Source organism: Pangasianodon hypophthalmus, chromosome 17, assembly GCF_027358585.1.
Source record: "Pangasianodon hypophthalmus isolate fPanHyp1 chromosome 17, fPanHyp1.pri, whole genome shotgun sequence".
NCBI classification, from domain to species: Eukaryota; Metazoa; Chordata; class Actinopteri; order Siluriformes; family Pangasiidae; genus Pangasianodon; species Pangasianodon hypophthalmus.
This window is the reverse complement of record NC_069726.1, coordinates 10275491-10295292: the sequence shown is the minus strand read 5'-3', so window position 1 is coordinate 10295292 and position 19802 is coordinate 10275491. Positions and strand designations below refer to the sequence as shown.

Sequence of the window (19802 nt, the reverse complement as noted above, 5' to 3'; positions counted from 1 at the left end):
CATTAGAGCAGGAGGTGTTTGTACTCTCTCTCACACACACACACACACACACACACAAACACAAACACAAGTCAGGTGCATTAGAGCAGGAGGTGTTTGTGCTCTCGCTCTGTCTCTCTCTCTCTCTCTCTCTCTCTCTCTCTCTCTCTCCCTCTCTCCCCCATACCTCCTTCTGTACACTCTGTTCTGTCCTTGATGCACAGAGGAGTGAAGATGACTGGCTTGTTCTCGCCGTCATACAGGCACACATACGTGTTGAATCTTTAGAATGAGGAGGGTGTGTGGGTGTGTGTGCGATCTGGACCTCCAGAGTGGTCTTATATAATCACTGCAGGCTTGATGTGAAGGTTATTTGTTGGACTTGCTGATCTTTGTCTGTAATTGTGCATTAAAGAAGTTGATTGTTTTTGCTTGTACAGTGAGGAAGTGTCATTTCTATGAGTTTCAGCTCCCTTGTTCTAAACGGATATGGATAGCTATGAAAAGCAAAGTAAATGTTTGGTGGTAAGTGTGTATCTCATTTCTCTACATCATCAGATCACACACTTTCCCCTGCTGATGTCTGTCCACTCTTTGGAGCTAATGCCATACACGTACAAAGGCCAACAACTTTATCTCTTCAGACATGACAGTAAGTCTGCTAACTCAGTGTGAACATAAGACATAAGAAAACACACTGGCGTGTTAGGGAGTAATATGAGTTCAATTTGCTGTTAAAAACACTGTGTATGCTCTTACTGTCACATGGCTGCTTGGGGAGGAGAGCAGGTGGCCAGATATCAGTGTTGTTAACCACTCAGCAAATCCCACTAAATCTCTCTCTCTCTCTCTCTCTCACTCACTCATGCTTCCCTCTCTCAGCAAACACTGACATTCACAGCAAAAAAAATTTTGTTTGGATGTATCCCTGGTGATGGTAACAACTATTTTTTTTGCTAACTATCTTGTTAATTAGTAGGAAAACTTTGAGAGAATAAAGATATAGCCTAAACGTGTGAATTGATTGGGGGCGGTTGCTATCACTGTAATTCAAGTCGTTATTTGTTATTGATCTTTTGAACATGATCACATAAAATTCCTTCTAAGGTTATCTGATTTGCCTTAATGTTGTAAAACCATTAGTTGTAAGAAGTTATTTTTGGTGTGGTATGGTACATTGTGTTTGTTTGTTTGTTTTTTTTTATCTTCAATAATGGTGGCAGGGTGGCACAGTGGGTTGCTGCCTTACACCCCCAGGATCCCTGGTTCAATTTTGAGCTCAGGTTACTGTCTGAGTTTCTCATGTTCTCCTCTTGTCCACATTATTGTTCCTCCAGGTTCTCTGGTTTTCTCCCAGCATGCAGTAGGTGGATTGGCTATGGTAAATTGCTGCTAGGTGTGAATGAGTGTGAAAATGTGTATGAGTATGTCACAGTTTGCACCTTTGCCTCGTGGTTCCCATGGTGAAGGTACCGTTGTGTTTGTTTCGTGACTCTGGCTAGAGTAAATCGGTTACCGAAGATGAATGAATGAATAATTTAATATGATAGGCTACAATAGAGTGAAAGATGTTAATATCATCTCTAGATTCTGGTGGCTGAAAGTGCAGTGCAGTGCAGTGTTGGGGGCTCTGACTGGAGCAGAAGAAATTTTGTTCCAAACATGAGATACAGTTTTGCCATACTCACCTAATATGTACACATGAAGGTGTCTTCACTGTGACATAGTGCAGTATACAATGGTTCTTATGTTTCATGTTTGCTACGGTAAAATGAGTGACTTCTTAAATCGGTAAACTACTTGTTAGTAAAAAGTACTAGGAGATTGTAGTGCAGGAGGTGGGGTTTGTTGCAATTGCAAACTAACTGTTCTCCTCTTTCTCCCTGAGAAAAAATAAACAAAAATAAAAAATAAAAAAAAGATACTGTCATAATCGTCTGTGTAGTTACTGTAGTTATAATAATAACTCAATGAAATATATGTAATAACTGTTGAAATGTATAAACAGGCATGCCTTTGATCTGATATGTGGGTGAATAATCAGCATCTGTACCGTATGTTTATTGTACAGTGTATCATGCTGTCAGGCTTTGCTCTCCCACTGACCTCACCAGCTCACACACTGTAAGCATGTGATAGTGTTTACGGCATCGTAGTCTAACGTATTCAGATCCTTAGCTACCTTTTCTGTTCTTCTAAGCACTGCAGTCTGCACACAGGCACAAACAAACACACACACACACGCGCACACTCATATGGCTCATATGGGTTCTAACTATGCTTTTTTGTCCTGAAGCTGTCCAGTCTTCTCACTTCTGCTGTTCTGTACTCAACTATTAGTTACAAGTATACAGAGCCACAGAGAAAAACAGCTGCAAATCATGATTCATCCAGAGAGAATACATTACATTAATATTTACACATTTGGCATACACTTTTATACAAACAGACTTGCAAGTGAGGTGTTAAAATGTAAATGACTGGACAAGGAGCTATATATTATATGTTCCAGCAGATCTTGAAGATATTCATTCATTCATATTCAGTAACCTCTTTATGCTACGGTGGATCTGGAGTCAATCCCAGTCAATTCACCTCCAATGGGATGCCAGTCCTTCACAGGTCACCATGCACACTTATTCACACCCAGGGGAGAACGTGTATAACTCCACCCAGAAAATAACCTGAGCTCAGGGACCAACTGGGAACCCTGGAGCCATGAGACGGCAACACTACACGCTGTGCCACTGTGCCACCTTCTTCCTGATATTATACAGAACAAACTCTACAGAACAAACCATACATAATCTGTAAATAACCGCAGTGTAGTCAGTGAAAGATTGCAGTACTGACTGAGGGAATTGTCATGGTGACAAAAATCTCTGTGTTCAAAAGTTTGAGTAGGAGGTAGTTGGTCTTTTTATCTCTCTTTCTCTTTCTATCTCTGTTTTTGTCCTGGACATGCTGAAGCTAATTTTGCACAAGCGAATAGTAAATTATTAGCACAGTAATGTGTATAAACCTAACTGTTTGTCAGTCTTTTCTGGCTGAGGCTTTTTTCTTGATTCACTGGTTCCAAAGAGCAGGTTTAGTTCAGTGGCACAGACCTCAATCAGCTGAAAGTGAGTAGCATGCCGAAACTATACAAACTGATTAGTTAAATACACTCATCACTTTCTCTTTCTCTCTCACTGCACTGTCTTCTGACTGTAAACTGTAAGAATATTAAATTCAGTGCCAGGCCCAATTTCTATGCAGGTGATGATTCATACTGTGTGTGTGTGTGTGATGGTTAGTTACACAGAGAGATGCAGATGAGAGAATAGAAAGAAGAGAGATAAAAAGAGAAAGTGCAAGAAAATGAGAGAAAATGAACTTGAACTGAAGACGTGCAGCATATGTCACTGTTCTAAATAGTTTGTTAAATAAATCATGCTGACTCAGTTAGTTCTTCTAGCTGAATCATGCAAGATGTTTAAGAAGCTGTTTGATGTTTAAGAAGTCACGTCCACAGCATCCACACCCTGTATCATATTTTTAGTCTTAACTTTGACTTATGTAGGCATTTTTATTTATTTTTTTTTTACATTGTGTATGAGTGTCATATTTCAGGACAGCCGTGGCTCAGTGGGCATGGCCTTGGCCTACTGATCAGAAGGTTGAGAGTTAAAATCCTAGCACCATTAAGATACCACCATAGCACCCTTAAGCCAGGCCCATAACTCTCTAACTCTCCACTCTAAATTGTAAACCACTTTGAATAAAAGCATCTTAGTAAGTATGTCTGTATGTAGCATAAATTTTGGGTTGTATCTTGGTGGTCTTCTCTGTGATCTTTGAGGTTTTGTTGTTCTGTGATCTGCACAGCTGCACTTCCCTGTTGGAATTCAGACCGTCTTGGTATGGACTTGGTTTGGACTGCGACTCTCTAGATTATACTTCTCAGACTTTTTGCAGCCTCTGCTGGTGTAAAATCATATTCAAGGACCATCGTTGATTGCAGCACAGATTTATTTAATTATTACAATCCAAATATTGAATTGTTATGCGCATTAGGCAAATATGTACCTTTATATTTAGGTATGTATTTATTTAGTGTTTTAGATTAAACTCATTCAGTTGAAGTCAGCGGTCAGTCAGGCAGTCAGTGGGAGAACAAAGCCTGACATGGTGATACACCGTACAATAAACATACAGTACAGATGGGCCATTGTACATGCTGATTATTCACCCGTATATTCCTATATAAATAAGAATGAAAAAACTGTGGCAGTAGTTGATAGAGTTGTCACATATTCCTGGGGTTCCCACATCGAAAACCACAGGTGTAGATTGTATTGTAGCAGAATTATGTTGTAATATATCTAAAGGCACATCAAATTACATTTTTTGCAGAGTGTAACTTATAATCTTGATCATATCCGAGGTTTTGGTGCCTTTTGTGTGTGTGTGTGGGTGTGTGTTAGGGGTGTAACGATATGGTGTATCATATAATATCATTTGATACGAGGCTCTCGATTCGATATATCTGTGTATTGAACAATACCTTCACTAGACTGCATAATAAAATAGGCTATTCATCATAAAATAGTGCTTATAATATGTGAGGTGTAATAAACATTTAAACTTAATCAAGGCTACGGGGTTTAAAAACCACAATTCTCCTAAGCACAGTTTTTTCCCACAAGCTAATATACTTTTTTTTTTTTATTTTTTTTTTTAAAAAGTGCACTAGCCGGTGCTCATACTAGTATATCTGTGCTGACATAACATACTCACCATCTCTCTCTGCTGCTTTAATCCAATGTGTGTATGTGTGTGTTTGTGTGTGTGTGTGTGTGTGTGTGTGTGTGTGTGTTTGTGGTGTTTACCAGAAAAGTTTTGTTTTTGATGTTCCAAAAAAACAGGCTTGCTGGCTGCCATGATTTCTGAATGAAAACATAAATTTGCACACAAAATGGCTTCCTGGCTGATATATTGATGTCTGCGTTGATATTTATAGAGTGTTTTTGCATGCCTGTTTACAGTAAAGAGAGATTACTTGTGTGTATGTGCATGTGGTAAAAGAGTGTGAATGTATTTGTGTACATGTATGTGTCTGTGTACGAGCGCTAAGGTTAAATTTAGCTCCATGTTTGCCCTCCCTCCTCTCTCTTTGGGCTTTGCTGAAATTCCAGCCTGACCTTCTCCTCAGAGAGGGCTCGCTGCTATCACACATGGCTGTGAGGATTCACACAGGAAGGCTGTTTTCCCTTCACCTTACCATAACCCAGCAGGCTAGGGTCTTTTTTATCTTTCGTACCACTGGACTGATCCCACACTGTCAGTTTGGAGTGATCACTCAGATGAAGGCAACATGAACACGGACATGATATGGCGCTACTAGGATCATGTTTATGGAAGTTCCTGGAACAGATATGGCTGGAGATTATATGGCGCTAGTTGGCTAGATTGTTTGGGATTATTGGAACAGGGACAGTATGGAGGTGACACCAGTGCGCTGGAGCCGGGCCAGCTTTATCAGCTTTATTAAGGGTCTGGGTAGGTGCTACTGTCTGGACAGTATATTAATTGTGTACGTTTAATGTGTATGTGTTTGTCCATGTGTTTTTGCTAATGCTGAGGGAAACTGTACCTTAGTGGTGAGTGTGTGTTTGTGTTTCATAGCCTCTGTCGAGGGAGGATACATTCTGGACATACTTTGTTGCGTTGCCCAAAAGGATAAATCAGGCAAAACATTTCGCAACACCGACCGAGCTGCAGCCTGTTGTATGACCCTCCTCCTGGCTGCCTCTTCTGGGCTTCCACCCTACAATACACTCCCCTCTCATTGCCTTAAGCTCATTAGTGAAAAATAAAGCCTGTTATTAGATTTAAGGCCTTACTCTCGAGCTGTCAAAACGCAACAAGTTCTGACTACAATCCTAGCAACCTTGATATAGCCACTGTACTTATTAAGCATGAGTGAATACAGTCTTGTAGCATTGTTGCCTTAAGACTTATTATTTCTGATTATTTCTACTCAAAAGTCATTCACAATGACTCATAAGTGTCATCTGAGCTAATTGAACCATATTCAGTCATATTTCATAAAGGCCTCTCACCCTATTTACAAAGCAAGCAGTATACTTGCATCATAAATACTGGCTTCTAGACCAATCTTGTCTCTCATCAACATATTTAAGTAATTATTACTCCAGTTGATGGTCTCATAATGAACTGCTATGCCATTCCCCTGAGCATTAGATTGAACATTTAGGCTCATTCACCCTTTAAACAACACTTGAGTTCCAGAGCTGTTGCTGATTTTGAAACATAAAGATTAAGAAAAGGACTCCCTTAGATATCCCGGAAAGTTTATGAATAGTAGTTATGCTGCTCATGTTGTTATATTTAACAGCATAATGCAATATTACAATATAATACTTTGTTTTATTGCCGATGACTGATTTTATTGTTTTCATGTCTGTTAATTAAACAAATAGTTTGCCCAACATTTTAGTGCAATACTGAGCTTTGGAGACTGTATTTTTAAGAATTAATTTCCATATGTCTAATAGTTAGTGATTTTCCACAATGAATGAATGAAGCAAGTTACTGGAAAATGCTGCTTAAGTGTAGAACTTTTCATTTTCATTGTTATGAAGTTGGGAATAACACTGTTATTCCCCCCAGTTAAGTTATTTTCCAAATCAATGACATGAACACTCCTAACTGTACTACAAGACAGTAACATACTAAGATCAGCTCTAAGGGCTTAAATAGAGTTGCTCTTTCCATTTTGAATATGAGATTTGATCTGAGTCTTGTGCTATGTGCGGTGGCCAAGACACATTTATGCTAAGTCACATATGTCATGAGTTTCCGCAGCCACAAGTGGGGCTTCCTCAAGCTTCCAGCCAACTCCAGTGACACAATCATCCCTAAAATGAAAACACCAGCTGCTCCTTCTGAGCACTTTTGAAGCCAGAAAAGCTTTCTTCAATTCGTATTTCATATTCCTTATTTTGCATTTTACATTCTACACATAGGCCAGTATTTTATTGGCCTTCATAAGATTGTATAAGGTAAGCCTTAACAATGTGGTTGTCCTTTATGATACTGATCTCACAGGGTTTAAGATTGTAAAACAAACATTTTTTTTTTGTTAGGATACCAAACACCAGTCTAATTTCTTTAGTAGAGGCAATCCAAGAATAATAGTCAATGTCTATAACAGAGGTCAGATTACAGGCAGTCAGGTTCAACCAAGGCAGATACATAATCAGTATCCATAGACAGGCTAAAGTTAACACCACCTGAAGTAGGCAGAAGAAACAAGAACAGATCAGATCAGAGGGTGTGAACTCAAGTATACAAGAAACAGGAGGACTAACTGAGCATCATGACAAGTTTAGATGTCCCTGAGTAGCAAACATATGATTTTGTTCAGAAATACTGCAGGCCAGTCATTAACCATGTCAAATCATTGGTTCATGTGTTTTGAGAGATTGAAAATAAATCGCAATACCAATACACAGTGAGGGTAAATAAGTATTCAGACCTTTTTGTTACTTAATATAACTGTAGGGCATATATCCATTTCAGATTTATACACAAAATGTCTTTGACTTTGAACTTATAAATATGATCGAAAAGGTGTGTATTCATAAGCATAGTCAAAGATATGTTTAAAAACTAAATTGATAGGGAAAAGGATTCAGACGCCACAAAATACCAACAATACTTTGTTGTTGGCAATTACAGCATCGAGATGTCTACGGTAGAAAGTACTTTGCTTTTTGTAGCAGTTCAATTTTGGCTCATTTCATTTGGCAGATCTTGCTCAATTCCTCAAGGTTACAAGGGTCCCTCAATGATGTACTCTCAATTTCAGAATCCTCCATAACTTTTCTTTGGGATTCAGGTCAGGAGATTGACTAGGTCATGCAAGGCCTTCTTTAGTTAATTCGGCTGTATGTTTGGGGTCATTGTCTTGTTGAAACAGCCATCTTCTCCCCAGATTCAGTTTCTTGGCAAATGAGATTAAATTCTCTTGTGAAATATCCCAGTACTCGCTCCATTCATGTTTCCTTTGATGACATGTAGTGCCCCAGTGCTGTTTACAGAGAAGCAGCCCTATATCATGATGCTCCCACCTTTGTGCTTCACTGTGGGTATAGTGTTCTTGGGATCATGCACACAACCCTTCTTTGTCTAAACATGACGAACTGAATTATTGCCAGACTGTTTTTGTCTTGTTTGACCAGAGTATAATGTTCCAAAAGAGTCCTAATTTGACTAATTGCTTTTAGATGTACTTCTGCATGGTTCTTTTTTAGTTTGGTGTAGGAAAGAAGATGATTGTGGTATGGTTGATTGCTTATTGTTATTGTTTGTGTAACTGTTGTTCCCTGCTGCTTTCAGGTCATCCTGCAACTCTTTCTGAGTGACTGCTGGCTTCTGTCTTACCTTCCCTATCATTAGTATATGAGAACGCTGTGAATTCTTGCATGGTTAACCTGTCCGGGGATGATTAGTTCTGGTTCTATGAATTTTCCACCTACATATTATCGAGCTGGTTGTACTGAGAAGGATGTTTAAGGTCTTTGCTATGCCTCTGTAGCGTTTTTCCCATTTGAATCTTGTTAAATAATGTAGAGAAATTTAAGAAGCTCCTTCATCTTCACCATGATTGCTATTTGTTGCATGACATGGTCAGGTCTTTTATAATGACACCAGGTGAAAGTTGTGTGAGAATTTTTTTTTTTTTGCAGCATGTAATCATTACATATATATTTTATGGAATATAGTGTCAGTACTTTTTTCCCCATCAGTTTCCCTTTATTAAACATATATTTGTATTCCGATTGCCTGATTAGGCATTTAAGACAGTATTCTGATTCCCCAAATTCCGATTCCCACTCCTGGAATAAGCCTGTTTTAATCGGAAATTTGGTGTATGTATACACCTTATTCAGATAATCCACTGAAAGGAGATATATGCACATGCTCAGTCAAGGAATTGTGGGTGCTAACAGATGCTTAGCTGTAGGCTAGGAATGGCAACTCAGGCATACTTGAAACAACTATATATACAGGAATATTCCTTTAATCATATATAGACATGGGATTCGGAATAAGGCTGCAACCCGAATATAGACCTTAAATGGAAGTTGATGTGCATGTAAACATAGCCAATGAGAGTCTCTTTGTGTGAGTGTGGGTGATTGAGCACAGACGTGCTCAATCAGAAGCTCGGTGACTGTGGGGAATGAAGTCCGGAGCAGCCATGAGTTTGTGGATTGAGTTGACCTGACAATATGTAGTCTGTGATCACAAAAGCTCCATGTCCAAACAACCGAAACTATTGAAGCTAATGATAACTATTTCAACCAGTCCTTTGTAAGATGTGATTCATCCACCAGAGGCACAGATAATCATCAAACTATACACAAAGTGCTAGTTTCTAAATCATGTTTGTGTGTGTGTGTGTTGTCAGCATCCCCTCTAGGTAAGCCCCCCCTCCCACAAGTAAGCACCAGTCAGGGTGAGAGAAAAGGGCTGCCTGCCATCATGCCGCTCACCGTGGACCCCGAGAGCAAACCGGGCGAGTATGTGCTCAAGAGCCTCTTTGCCAACTTCACCCTGCTGTCAGAGCGCAAGATACGCATCATCATGGCAGAGCCACTGGTAAACAATGTTCAGCTACTTTTTTCATTTCACTTATGAATGTATTTAACATAAATAAATTAATACGTGTATATTAATGCACATTCAAATTTATATATGCTGCAGTGGTGTCTACTTCATGCATTTGGTTTGCAAGGCTGGTTAATTTGTATCTAAAAGAATGGTCAAAAGTCTATTATCAAGCTAAGTTTTGACTTGTTATATTGTTCAGGCAAAATTTTACTTTGAGGTAATATAGGGGATAAAGAGAATGCAATCTTTATTACAGTGTATTGGGAGTGTACATATGTTAGAATTTGAATTAATTCTATGGCCGCACAACAATATGATGACACAAATAGGGGGTGTGATATGGCCCAACATGAAACGGAGTTATTGTTACCACTCAGAATTGATTATTCTTCACTAACAGTGTGTTTTATTACTCTTACACCACAGCAGTATTTTTTTAATGTATTAATTAACAAGAACAACACGTTGTATGTTTTATCCATTTATAGTTATGTTTAATGCTGTGGAAGTGACAAGTGAATGAAGTGGAAGTGTGGAAGTGACAAGTCATTCCCTCGACAGCCTCTCCTTTTTCTTTCTTTTGACGTTAACATTTTTAAAACAAAACAAAACAAAAAAAAACATGTAGCTTGTCAAGTTAGAAGAGAATGCAGAAAGTGCAAAGTCCTCTGTCCTGGAGATTATCCCATAGCAGACAACTTACTGACCGTTACAAAGCACTGACACTCGAGACTCATTCCATAAGAGTTAAATAAGCATCTTCTTACAGAAAGCTTTACGATATCAATGATCATAGGTATTTCTTTGTTAAATAACACCACTTTTTTTTTTTTTACAGTCTCTTTAGTTTTAGCCTTTGATTATGTGGAACATCCATGTGAAAGATTTGTTACTATGTTACTTTGTTACTAGAAATGCTAACATATTAGAAAAAAGTGCATTAATATAAACCTGTGATTTGCCTTGCAGCCAAATAACTAATGAAAATTATTCAATCAGCACCTTCTGATCAATCAGATTTGGGAATTCAGCAGCACTGTGGTATAATTATCTTTACATAATGTAAATTTTCACTTATGTATTAAACTGAGTAAGGTATTAGTTTAGTCATTAAATGATAAATGATTAAATAAAATGGTGAGAATGAGAAAATGAAAATTGTTGGGAGTTATTAGACACCTAGAAAATTGTTAGACAGCCAACTGATAATTAGTTAGAAACTTTGTCAACATATCAATCAAGGGTTTTTTTTGTCAGTTGACACACGTTTTGATGAATGAACTTCTATAGATGGAGTAAGAGGCTCTTTGTTTATAAAGCTCTTTAAGTGTTTTCTTTCTTTAGATTTTTTTTACATGTGTAGTCTAGAAAAACAGGTAGTGCATGTCAGTGCACGGTCAGATGACTGGGGAAGCTTGACTGTAACTGACGTGCTCCAGATCCTTTAAAGCATTAAAGCACCGACTCACTGGCTCTCACATATTGAGGAAGAGGTGTGAACTTGGCATCGGGTTACGTGTGAATATTTGCCTTCTGGCACATATACACACTCATGTGACCAAGAAAAAACGTTATTGTTTTAAACCATAGACGTATTCTCCAGAGTGCGTATTCTCCAGAACCACTTCTAACCTACAAGCATGTCACCAGCGACAGAATAGGTATAGCCTGTAATATAAACCACATGAAGCAGTGCTTTACACACTGAGCTGCTGCTGTGTTGGGTCAGTGATAAAGTAGTTTAGGCTGTAGGACCAAAAAACATTTTACATTTTATGTCATCTAGCATAGCTGTTAATACTGTGTATCTCTACATTAGCTCTATGCTACTGAACAAATATCTGTGATGGATTGCTTAATCTTTAAGGTCAAAATGCAAAGGTAAATACCACTGTTACACCAATGCCATACAGACCACAGCATGTTTTTTTAACATGCCAGTCTAGTTGAAGTTGCAGTTGAAGAGAGAAACATGACTTTTGTATGTATGTCAAGCATATTACAGAGTTGCAGATAGATTCTGTTGTTTTTTTAGAGCTTAAAATAGATTCCAGGAAACTAATCTGCCAATGAAAGAAGATTAAACTAAAAAAAACTCAATTAATTCATTTCGTTACAAAATAAATCTTGGACATCATTTAAGATCACATGTTAATTATAAAGATCAATATGAAAGTCATTCCATGGTGGATTTTTCCTTTAAGCAAAACAGCAGTATTTTTTAAGTCCAGGATTTAAACTTTAACACAAGTCACAATTTAACAAATTTAACCAGCCATAGATCTTCAAACACCAGGAATAGCCAGATATGCTTTCTCTGCTGCTATACATGGCATTCACTTTTCAAAAGCAGACTCAGACGGGACTGCTGACAGTCCTAATAGGGTTTTGTTCCCATTCCCTTTCTCTAAACAACAAGAACAGGCATGGGTGCTAGTGGCCTTGTCTTGTGCTGCTCAAAAACTAATTTTGATGGTTTTGTCCAAGCTTTTCTCATTGGGCCCCTGATGGTGAATGGATATGTTATTCTCATACCATCTATAGTAATCTGTAATAATAATTGTAATAATAAAAATAAAGAAATGAATAATGGGCCACTTATTTGCCCCCATGATATGCTTATGCAGTGTTATGTAAATATTGATGTTACAGATTTGACAGATCTAAAATTAACAGCAATGTTGGCCCTGAAGTTCTTGCATTATTTCTTTGTGCATGTTATAGGCCCTTTCTACAAAGTCACTTTCTGCAAAGAATTTTTAATACTTGGTTATAAGTTGAGACACATAGCTGCTTTTTCTTGACTTGAAAGACTTCATAACGTCATCATTTTAATTAGGTCTCTTAACGATAATTCATATAATCACGTATTCCTTCATTACAGCAATTGATTTGTGCCCTTCAGCAGACTCTATATGGTAAATTGCCACACCTTTAAAGCAGGAACTAGAAATGTTTGTTTCTGTGGTTTTTAAAAGATTTCTTGCATCTTTTTGCAGGAAAAGCTGCTCACTAAATCTCTACAGAGAGGAGAAGACCACCAGTTTGATCAGGTAAATCAAAGCAGATTATTTGGATTATTAATCATTAAAGGGTTCCTGATTTTTACAGAGAGATAGAATGAATACTGTTAAAAAAAGGTGTATGATAGCATGTTTTCCAGGATCAGAGTTTCCATTTCAGTTGTACCTGTGTTGGGTTTGATTAATGGCATATATGACAGATCTACAACACTGTGTATCAATTCAGGATACAAGATGTCTTCTGAGTAACTTGGAAACAAAATACTATAGTCCAGTATAATTAAATCTGGAACATACAGGATTACTACATCCTTTATGTTTTAATGAAGGCATACAGTTACACTACATGGCCAAAGGTTTGTGGACCCCTGACCAACACCCCCATATGGTCTTGATGAACATCATATTCCAGATTTAGTCCCCAGTTGCTGTTATAATAACCTCCACTTCTCTGGGAAGGATTTCCACTAGATTTTGGAGTGGGTCTGTGGGGATTTGTGTCCGTTTAGCCACAAGAGCACTAGTGAGTTTGAGCGCTGAGGAGGCGTGGGGCGCAGTCAGTGTTTCAGTTTATCCCAGAATGATCAGTGGGGTTGAGGTCAGGGTTTTGTGCAGGTAACTCAACTTCTTCCACACCATCCTTTGTGCACAGGGACATTGTCATGCTGGATATGTATGAACCCTGAAGTTCCAGTGAAGGGAAATTGTAATGATACAGCATACAAAGACATCCTGTACAATTATGTGATTCCAAGATTGTGGCAACAGTTTGGCGCTGGTCAGGTGTCCATATACATTTGGCCATAAAGTGTACGATGGGAGAGAATGTGAGATATACAAAATGGTTTGGTTTGTTTTACTTAAAGCTCTAAGCACTGTACCTAAAAATAGTTTTAGCTGGTGAACTCCATTTGCTCTGATGTAACCCTAGTTCACCCCTGCAAATACAGTTTTGAAACTGTGTGTGTGTGTGTGTGTGTGTGTGTGTGTGTGTGTGTGTGTGTATGGGAATGCTGAGCATCCGCATGCAGACACTCCTCCCTTCCTGTGTTTGGTTTAGCCCATCCACACCCCTCATTCTGGAGCATGACTTTACCACTTAGCCTGAATTCTAGCTCGAAATTCTCAGCCCCCACAGAGCTACATGAAGCACAGACCTCTCCTTTCCAGTCTTTTGTGTGATGTGTTCAATCAGATACACTCTTTCAGTCAATGTGTGTTTACATCAGTGAAAAAAGTTCAGGTCAACATAGCTTTGTTGACTTTAAGCTTTTTTTTTATTAAGAACTAAACATATTATACATAAGAAAAGTAAGAAATTAAGAAAACCTCTCTCTCCCAGGTGATTAGCACTATGAGTTCTCTGGCTGAATACTGCCTGCCCTCGATCCTGCGCACGCTCTTTGACTGGTACAAGCGACAGAATGGCCTAGAGGACGAGTCTCATGAGTACCGACCTCGAGCCAACACCAAGTCCAAAAAGTAAGCTCTGCATTGTTCATTATTTTGCCAGGAAGTGACATTATTCCTGTCAGCTAATCATCTACCAGCTCTAAGTTCAAGATTGCAATAAATATTACATATTTTTTAAACTTATTAAATTTGGGCTTAGCTATTTAATTTTAATTTCACATACCAACATGTCTTACTATGTGACCTGATCAAGAGTTAATGTTTGTGTATTTGGTTTTTTTTCCCCATAAATGATGATCATTATGGGAGCTGACTGTTTCCATATATAGTACACTTCAAAAGGATGTGGTTTGCAATGTAGAACTCATCGGCAGGTTGACACAATAATGTTTAGCATGAGTTTTTACTTAGCCATCATTGCTAAAGCTAGGCTTAGCTCAAATTAGCTAGAGCCTGTCCCACTCATGCAAGTGTACAGGCTTTGTTTTAGTACCACTTGAAACCACTGCTACAAAATTATTATGATCTGTCTGTCTCTTTTGTCCTCAGTGATGAACAACAAAAGGATTATCTGTTGGAAAGGAGAGATTTAGCAATAGACTTCATATTTTCTCTGGTACTCATTGAAGTTTTAAAACAGGTAAGTTGCATATATCTTAATCTTAGAATATTTATTAATATTTTAGCCATAATCTGGTTAGAATTTACAATGCTCAGCAAACTGAGATGGTGTTTATGTGGAGGATTACTTACCCAGTTGTGTCTCTGTCACTGTGGCTCTAGATCCCTCTCCACCCTCTTCTGGATGGCCTCATTCAAGAAGTCATTAACCTGGCTTTTAAGCACTTCAAATATAAAGAAGGGTAAAAATCTAATCTATTGCTGAACTATATGTCTAGTCGAAGCCTATATGGTGATAAGTTGAGAACTGTATGTACTGTCATTCATGAAAGCCACAAATGCTGTTGATTTTTGAGTGATATTCTGTGCCACAGGTACACAGGGCCCAATACATCCAACATGCACCTTGTGGCTGATCTTTATGCTGAGGTGGTTGGGGTGGTGGCTCAGTCCAGGTAAGTTTTAAACATTAATGTGTTGTTTATTGTTGTTGTTGTTGTTGTAGCACTTGCCTAGATGCTAATTGCAGTAATGCCAACTGTTCCAAATTTGATACATTATGCTAAGATGTATGCTGTCAATCAATTAATCTTTTACTTCTGGATTAAATAATTGCCTAATTGCGATTAAGTGTTTTAGTTATGACTGCAATCAACAGTTAAACTCCACAAGTAGATTTTCATATAAATGTCAGGGGAATGTTGTTGAAAAGTAGAAAAGCTTCACAATGATGTCAGCTAAGTGTGATGTCAACCAGAATCTCAGCGACCATAACAAATGATAAATCAGTTATCCTGTAAGGCCTGTAAACACACCACAGAGTGTCTGCTGTCACCACAGAGAACTAAATGGACACATATAATGACCAGCAGTTAGGGAATGCTGCTTGTCAAAGCACAATCACAGTCATTATTTATTGTATTGAACTTTACTGCACTAATAAAGGACAAGATTTTAGTTAAAAAGTAAAGCCCAGCAGTATATGACTCCTCTGTGTATGCAGTAAATCAGGATTTATTCTGAGTGATGACAATGAGATGGGCCTGTTTTTCAGTTTATTATTTAATAACTTCTTTATTAATATTATTGTATAGTTTTTATTGTAATAGTTTTTATGTACTATGTTTAGGTTATTGCTTATGTAATACCTTTCCAATTTTTGTTTATAAAGTCTACACTGCAGACAAAAATTGAATTTATGTAATGTTTAATGAAAATAAATGTCTGTACTTCATTTGGTTATTGTGCACTATTAACCTACTAACAGGCTTATCTCATTACAAGTGGATGAAATTCATTTCCTTTCATTATTACATATTTGTATTAATTATTTAAAGTTTTTTATGAATATTTATTATCAGCTAAAGGTTTATAATTGTGATAGGCCTTAAAATGTATGGGGTGTTTTTTAGTAATTTTATTTATAAATATCTTTATTTATATTTAGTAATAATCTTTAACACTGCTGAAGGCCTTGTGACTTTTTGCTGGCAACTGTGTTCCTCTTAATCCTGACCTGGTTTTAAGCAGACTCTGATGGCTGTATCTTTTTTACTCTTACTGAGTATGATGTGAGATGGAGCTTTAATGATGCCCATTACCCTTGATGGAGTATGTGTCAGCATATATTCTGAGTATGTTATATCAATGACACACAGAAATGGAACCCAATCCTATTTTAGCAGAGTGGCTGGGTTCTGATGTTAATGACGCTTCTTCATATTTAATGACCTGCTAAGTATTTTCAGATGTTGTGTAAAAAGAATGTAGCTATGGTGGTCAAGAATACAAAACTATGTTATTTGTTCAGGCTAGCTTTGAATCGGTGTACAGTACATACAGTCACATTGAGCTACTCAGTTCCCTTTGTGTGTGAGGGAAAAGTACTGGCTATCAGAACTGAACTATTAGAACTGAAGAGAGAGAAAGTCAGAGAGAGAGTGGCGTTCTCCTCCCATTTCTCCTGTTCCAGATGCCTTTCTAAATATAGAGCTCAAGATCTCTCCCTGTGTCACAGTAATCAAGCTTCACACACATCCACACTTACTCAGGCAAACACACACACACAAACACACACACACACACACACACACACACACAAACACACATTCATACACAAAGAATTAATGAAAATTACTCTATTATTCTTGGTTGTCTACTAATGCAGCAACTTCTGTCATATTCATCAGTATGTGCTCTGTGGTTGTCCTGGTGTCCCTGGATATCCTTTTAGGTGCATTTTAATAATCCTACCTACATCTACCAAATGGACACGTTAACAAAACACTCTTTTCCCACTCCCCAAACTTTGAGGCAGTTCAGAGAGTTCATAGCTTAAAGACAGACAAAACATACCAGGAAGAAAGCGGTTTTAAAATGCAAATTACTAAGAAAGTAAATGTTTCACACTGGATACACTGGTAATGATTACATTTACCTATCCTTTGTCTGATCTTTCTCTCTCTCTGCCTCTCTTATTTCTGTCTCTTAGGTTTCCCGCAGTGAGGAAGAAGTTCATCTCAGAGCTGAAAGAGCTCAGGCAGAAGGAACAGAGCCCTTATGTAGTCAAGAGCATCATAAGTCTCATCATGGGGGTCAAGTTTTTCCGCATTAAGATGTACCCAGTGGAAGACTTTGAAGCCTCATTTCAGTTCATGCAGGTGCAGGGTTCTTTTAAGCAGTGCAGTTATGATTGTTCTGTTGTGGTACAATGTTAGAAGCATAAGTCTTACATTTACTCTGTAATATTGACCACACCTTCTTTGGAATAATCTGAGAATGATTTGCAGCATTATCAGTGTAACAATAAGCCTATAAATTAACATTAGAAAGGAAATAAAAAAAAAAAAAACATGTTAGTTCTAAGACATTATGGGCCAGTAGTAAAACCTTTGGGACAATTAATTGTCTGTGTGCGATTACTTTTGCAGGAATGTGCCCAGTACTTCTTAGAGGTGAAGGATAAAGACATCAAGCACTGTCTGGCTGGTCTCTTTGTAGAGATATTGGTCCCAGTGGCAGCTGTAAGTTCTCAAATCTCTCACACGGGCTTGGCTGAGGTCTGTTCAGTTTATCAGTATGATTGTTCTTTAAAAATGTTCTTTAGCTTTTACAGTGAATTACTGGAATTAAGTTGCTAAAAATTACACACAGTAACTCTAAGATATTGGAATTTTACAGTTCAGGTAAACTGTTTTTACTCTACTGATGTTTTACAGTAGTATCTACTCAGTTAATATTGCAAATGTGCAAATTACAGTATCATATCACTCTACTTCTGCTAGTAAATTATATTATATTTTTTTCTACTTTTATTTTTCCTGAAAAAAGTATTAAAACTCACAAAACACAGCAGATTTGCTTTCCATTATTCAGAGATTATTATTATTCAAAAAAATAAAAATAAAAAACACAGGTAAATAATATAAAAACCATATCATATAAAATACAGCACCTTCATTCCAGCCTATAATTTGTCTATTCTCCAAAAATGTTTTTACATTTTTAACATTTTAAAATAGACCATTCAAGTTTAAATGTATATTTTGGCAATAAGCCTTAAATTTAAAAACAAAACCGTGAACTGTGTGCCCTTTCATTATAAAGATGATATTTATAAGCATTAGGTCTATTATATAAGAATTTCTTACTATTTTTTAAATTTTGTTTAATTCTGTTATATTGAATAAACATGTTAAGATGTTTGTTTTATGAATAAAAAATGTACGGTCTCATCACCCTCTCTGATAGTTGATATTGGGTTGTTAGGTTGTCATACTGTGAATTTTTTATACCATTCCACCCCTACTTCTGACGCCAAGACACGCTGAATGGAAATATGATAATGTCGAACAATAATCTCAGGGCTGTAAATCGAGAATGTCTTTGTGTTGCATCCCTGTTCAGAGCGTGAAGAATGAGGTAAATGTGCCATGTCTGCGGAACTTTGTGGAGAGTCTGTATGACACCACCCTGGACCTCTCTTCCAGGAAGAAGCATTCTCTGGTGAGTGATTCAGTCTTCGCCTGTGCTTGGAGCTGAGAGAATTGTCTCACATAACCCACCTCATAGCTGGCATGTTTGCGGCTGCTGTCTTGCACAGCATGTTTCAGAGTTAGCTAACCACTACACATCGAGAAGTCAGGCATTCCACATGAGCAGTCACACTATAGCTAGTGTGAACGATCCATCTGTCTGACTGATTTCCTTGTCATTAATTGTTAGCCTGATGTTCCCTAAGTCATTCCTCTCACAGTAAAGCTTCAATTAGAGCTGCCTTATCAGACAGAAAATGGGCTGTGACAAGAGATGGTTATTTATAACGTCTCAGGCAGTTTGCCATCTGCTCATAAGGTTTGATTAATGGATTCTTTGAAAGTCTGTTTTTTGCTAAGTCATTGTATTTAATCATTTGGAACGGTAAGCTGACACTATAAATCATCAACTCCCAGAACACAATCTATCTGCAGACCCACCAAGGTATTACATCTGATTTAAAACTCAAAAAATACTGTAACAACATATGAAGAAAAAAAAACTGGCAATAATTTAGCAACCCCAGTTTCTAAAAATGAACCATGGCAAATCCTCTGTCGTGACTTGTATTGTCACCAGTCATATGCATTTATGTATTTTATTTAGCTAAAGACTATGTATAAAGATGATTAGACAAAGAAGTATGGATTATTCTCCACTCAGCTCAAGTACACATGTCTCATCTTTTCAGAGTCCATGTGCTAGTCAGCAGTGAAGTGAAACCCCACTACGAAAGTGAACATAATCATTTTAAATTGATCTGTATTATTTTCAGCAATTAACTAATCACTAATGGTTTAAAGTGTTAAAAGGAAACTGTTGTCAACAGTCAGCCGTGTTAATTGCTGTCTTATCCAGACCTTAACTAACTGGACGTTCACTAATTTTAGTAATACCCCTGCTACAAATGGACATTCATGGCAGCCATTTTAAAATATTTTGTTAAACTCTCTCATCAGCTTAAACATAATAGTAAAAAACACAGCTCATTATTATTAATCAACATTTGTTGTACGTGTTTTCTTACCCAAAACTTGATTTTGGAAT

At 37.5% G+C, this 19802-nt stretch overlaps 1 protein-coding gene across 10 annotated transcripts in view; it reads left to right on the top strand.

Moving 5' to 3' along the window:
• fryb (furry homolog b (Drosophila)) overlaps window positions 1-19802 on the top strand; it is a 73060-nt gene that overhangs the window by 13764 nt on the left and 39494 nt on the right. For 9 of the 10 annotated variants that reach the window (XM_053241246.1, XM_053241241.1, XM_053241239.1 and 6 more), the window contains exons 2-10: window positions 9461-9651; window positions 12663-12716; window positions 14029-14168; window positions 14649-14739; window positions 14883-14962; window positions 15095-15175; window positions 17212-17380; window positions 17651-17743; window positions 18627-18725. In XM_053241246.1, coding sequence (XP_053097221.1) covers window positions 9535-9651; window positions 12663-12716; window positions 14029-14168; window positions 14649-14739; window positions 14883-14962; window positions 15095-15175; window positions 17212-17380; window positions 17651-17743; window positions 18627-18725 — 924 coding nt within the window. In that variant the 5' untranslated portion in view covers window positions 9461-9534. Of the gene's footprint in view, window positions 1-5071; window positions 5521-9460; window positions 9652-12662; window positions 12717-14028; window positions 14169-14648; window positions 14740-14882; window positions 14963-15094; window positions 15176-17211; window positions 17381-17650; window positions 17744-18626; window positions 18726-19802 lie in introns of those variants that run through there. The other variant, XM_053241245.1, reaches the window with a different exon arrangement.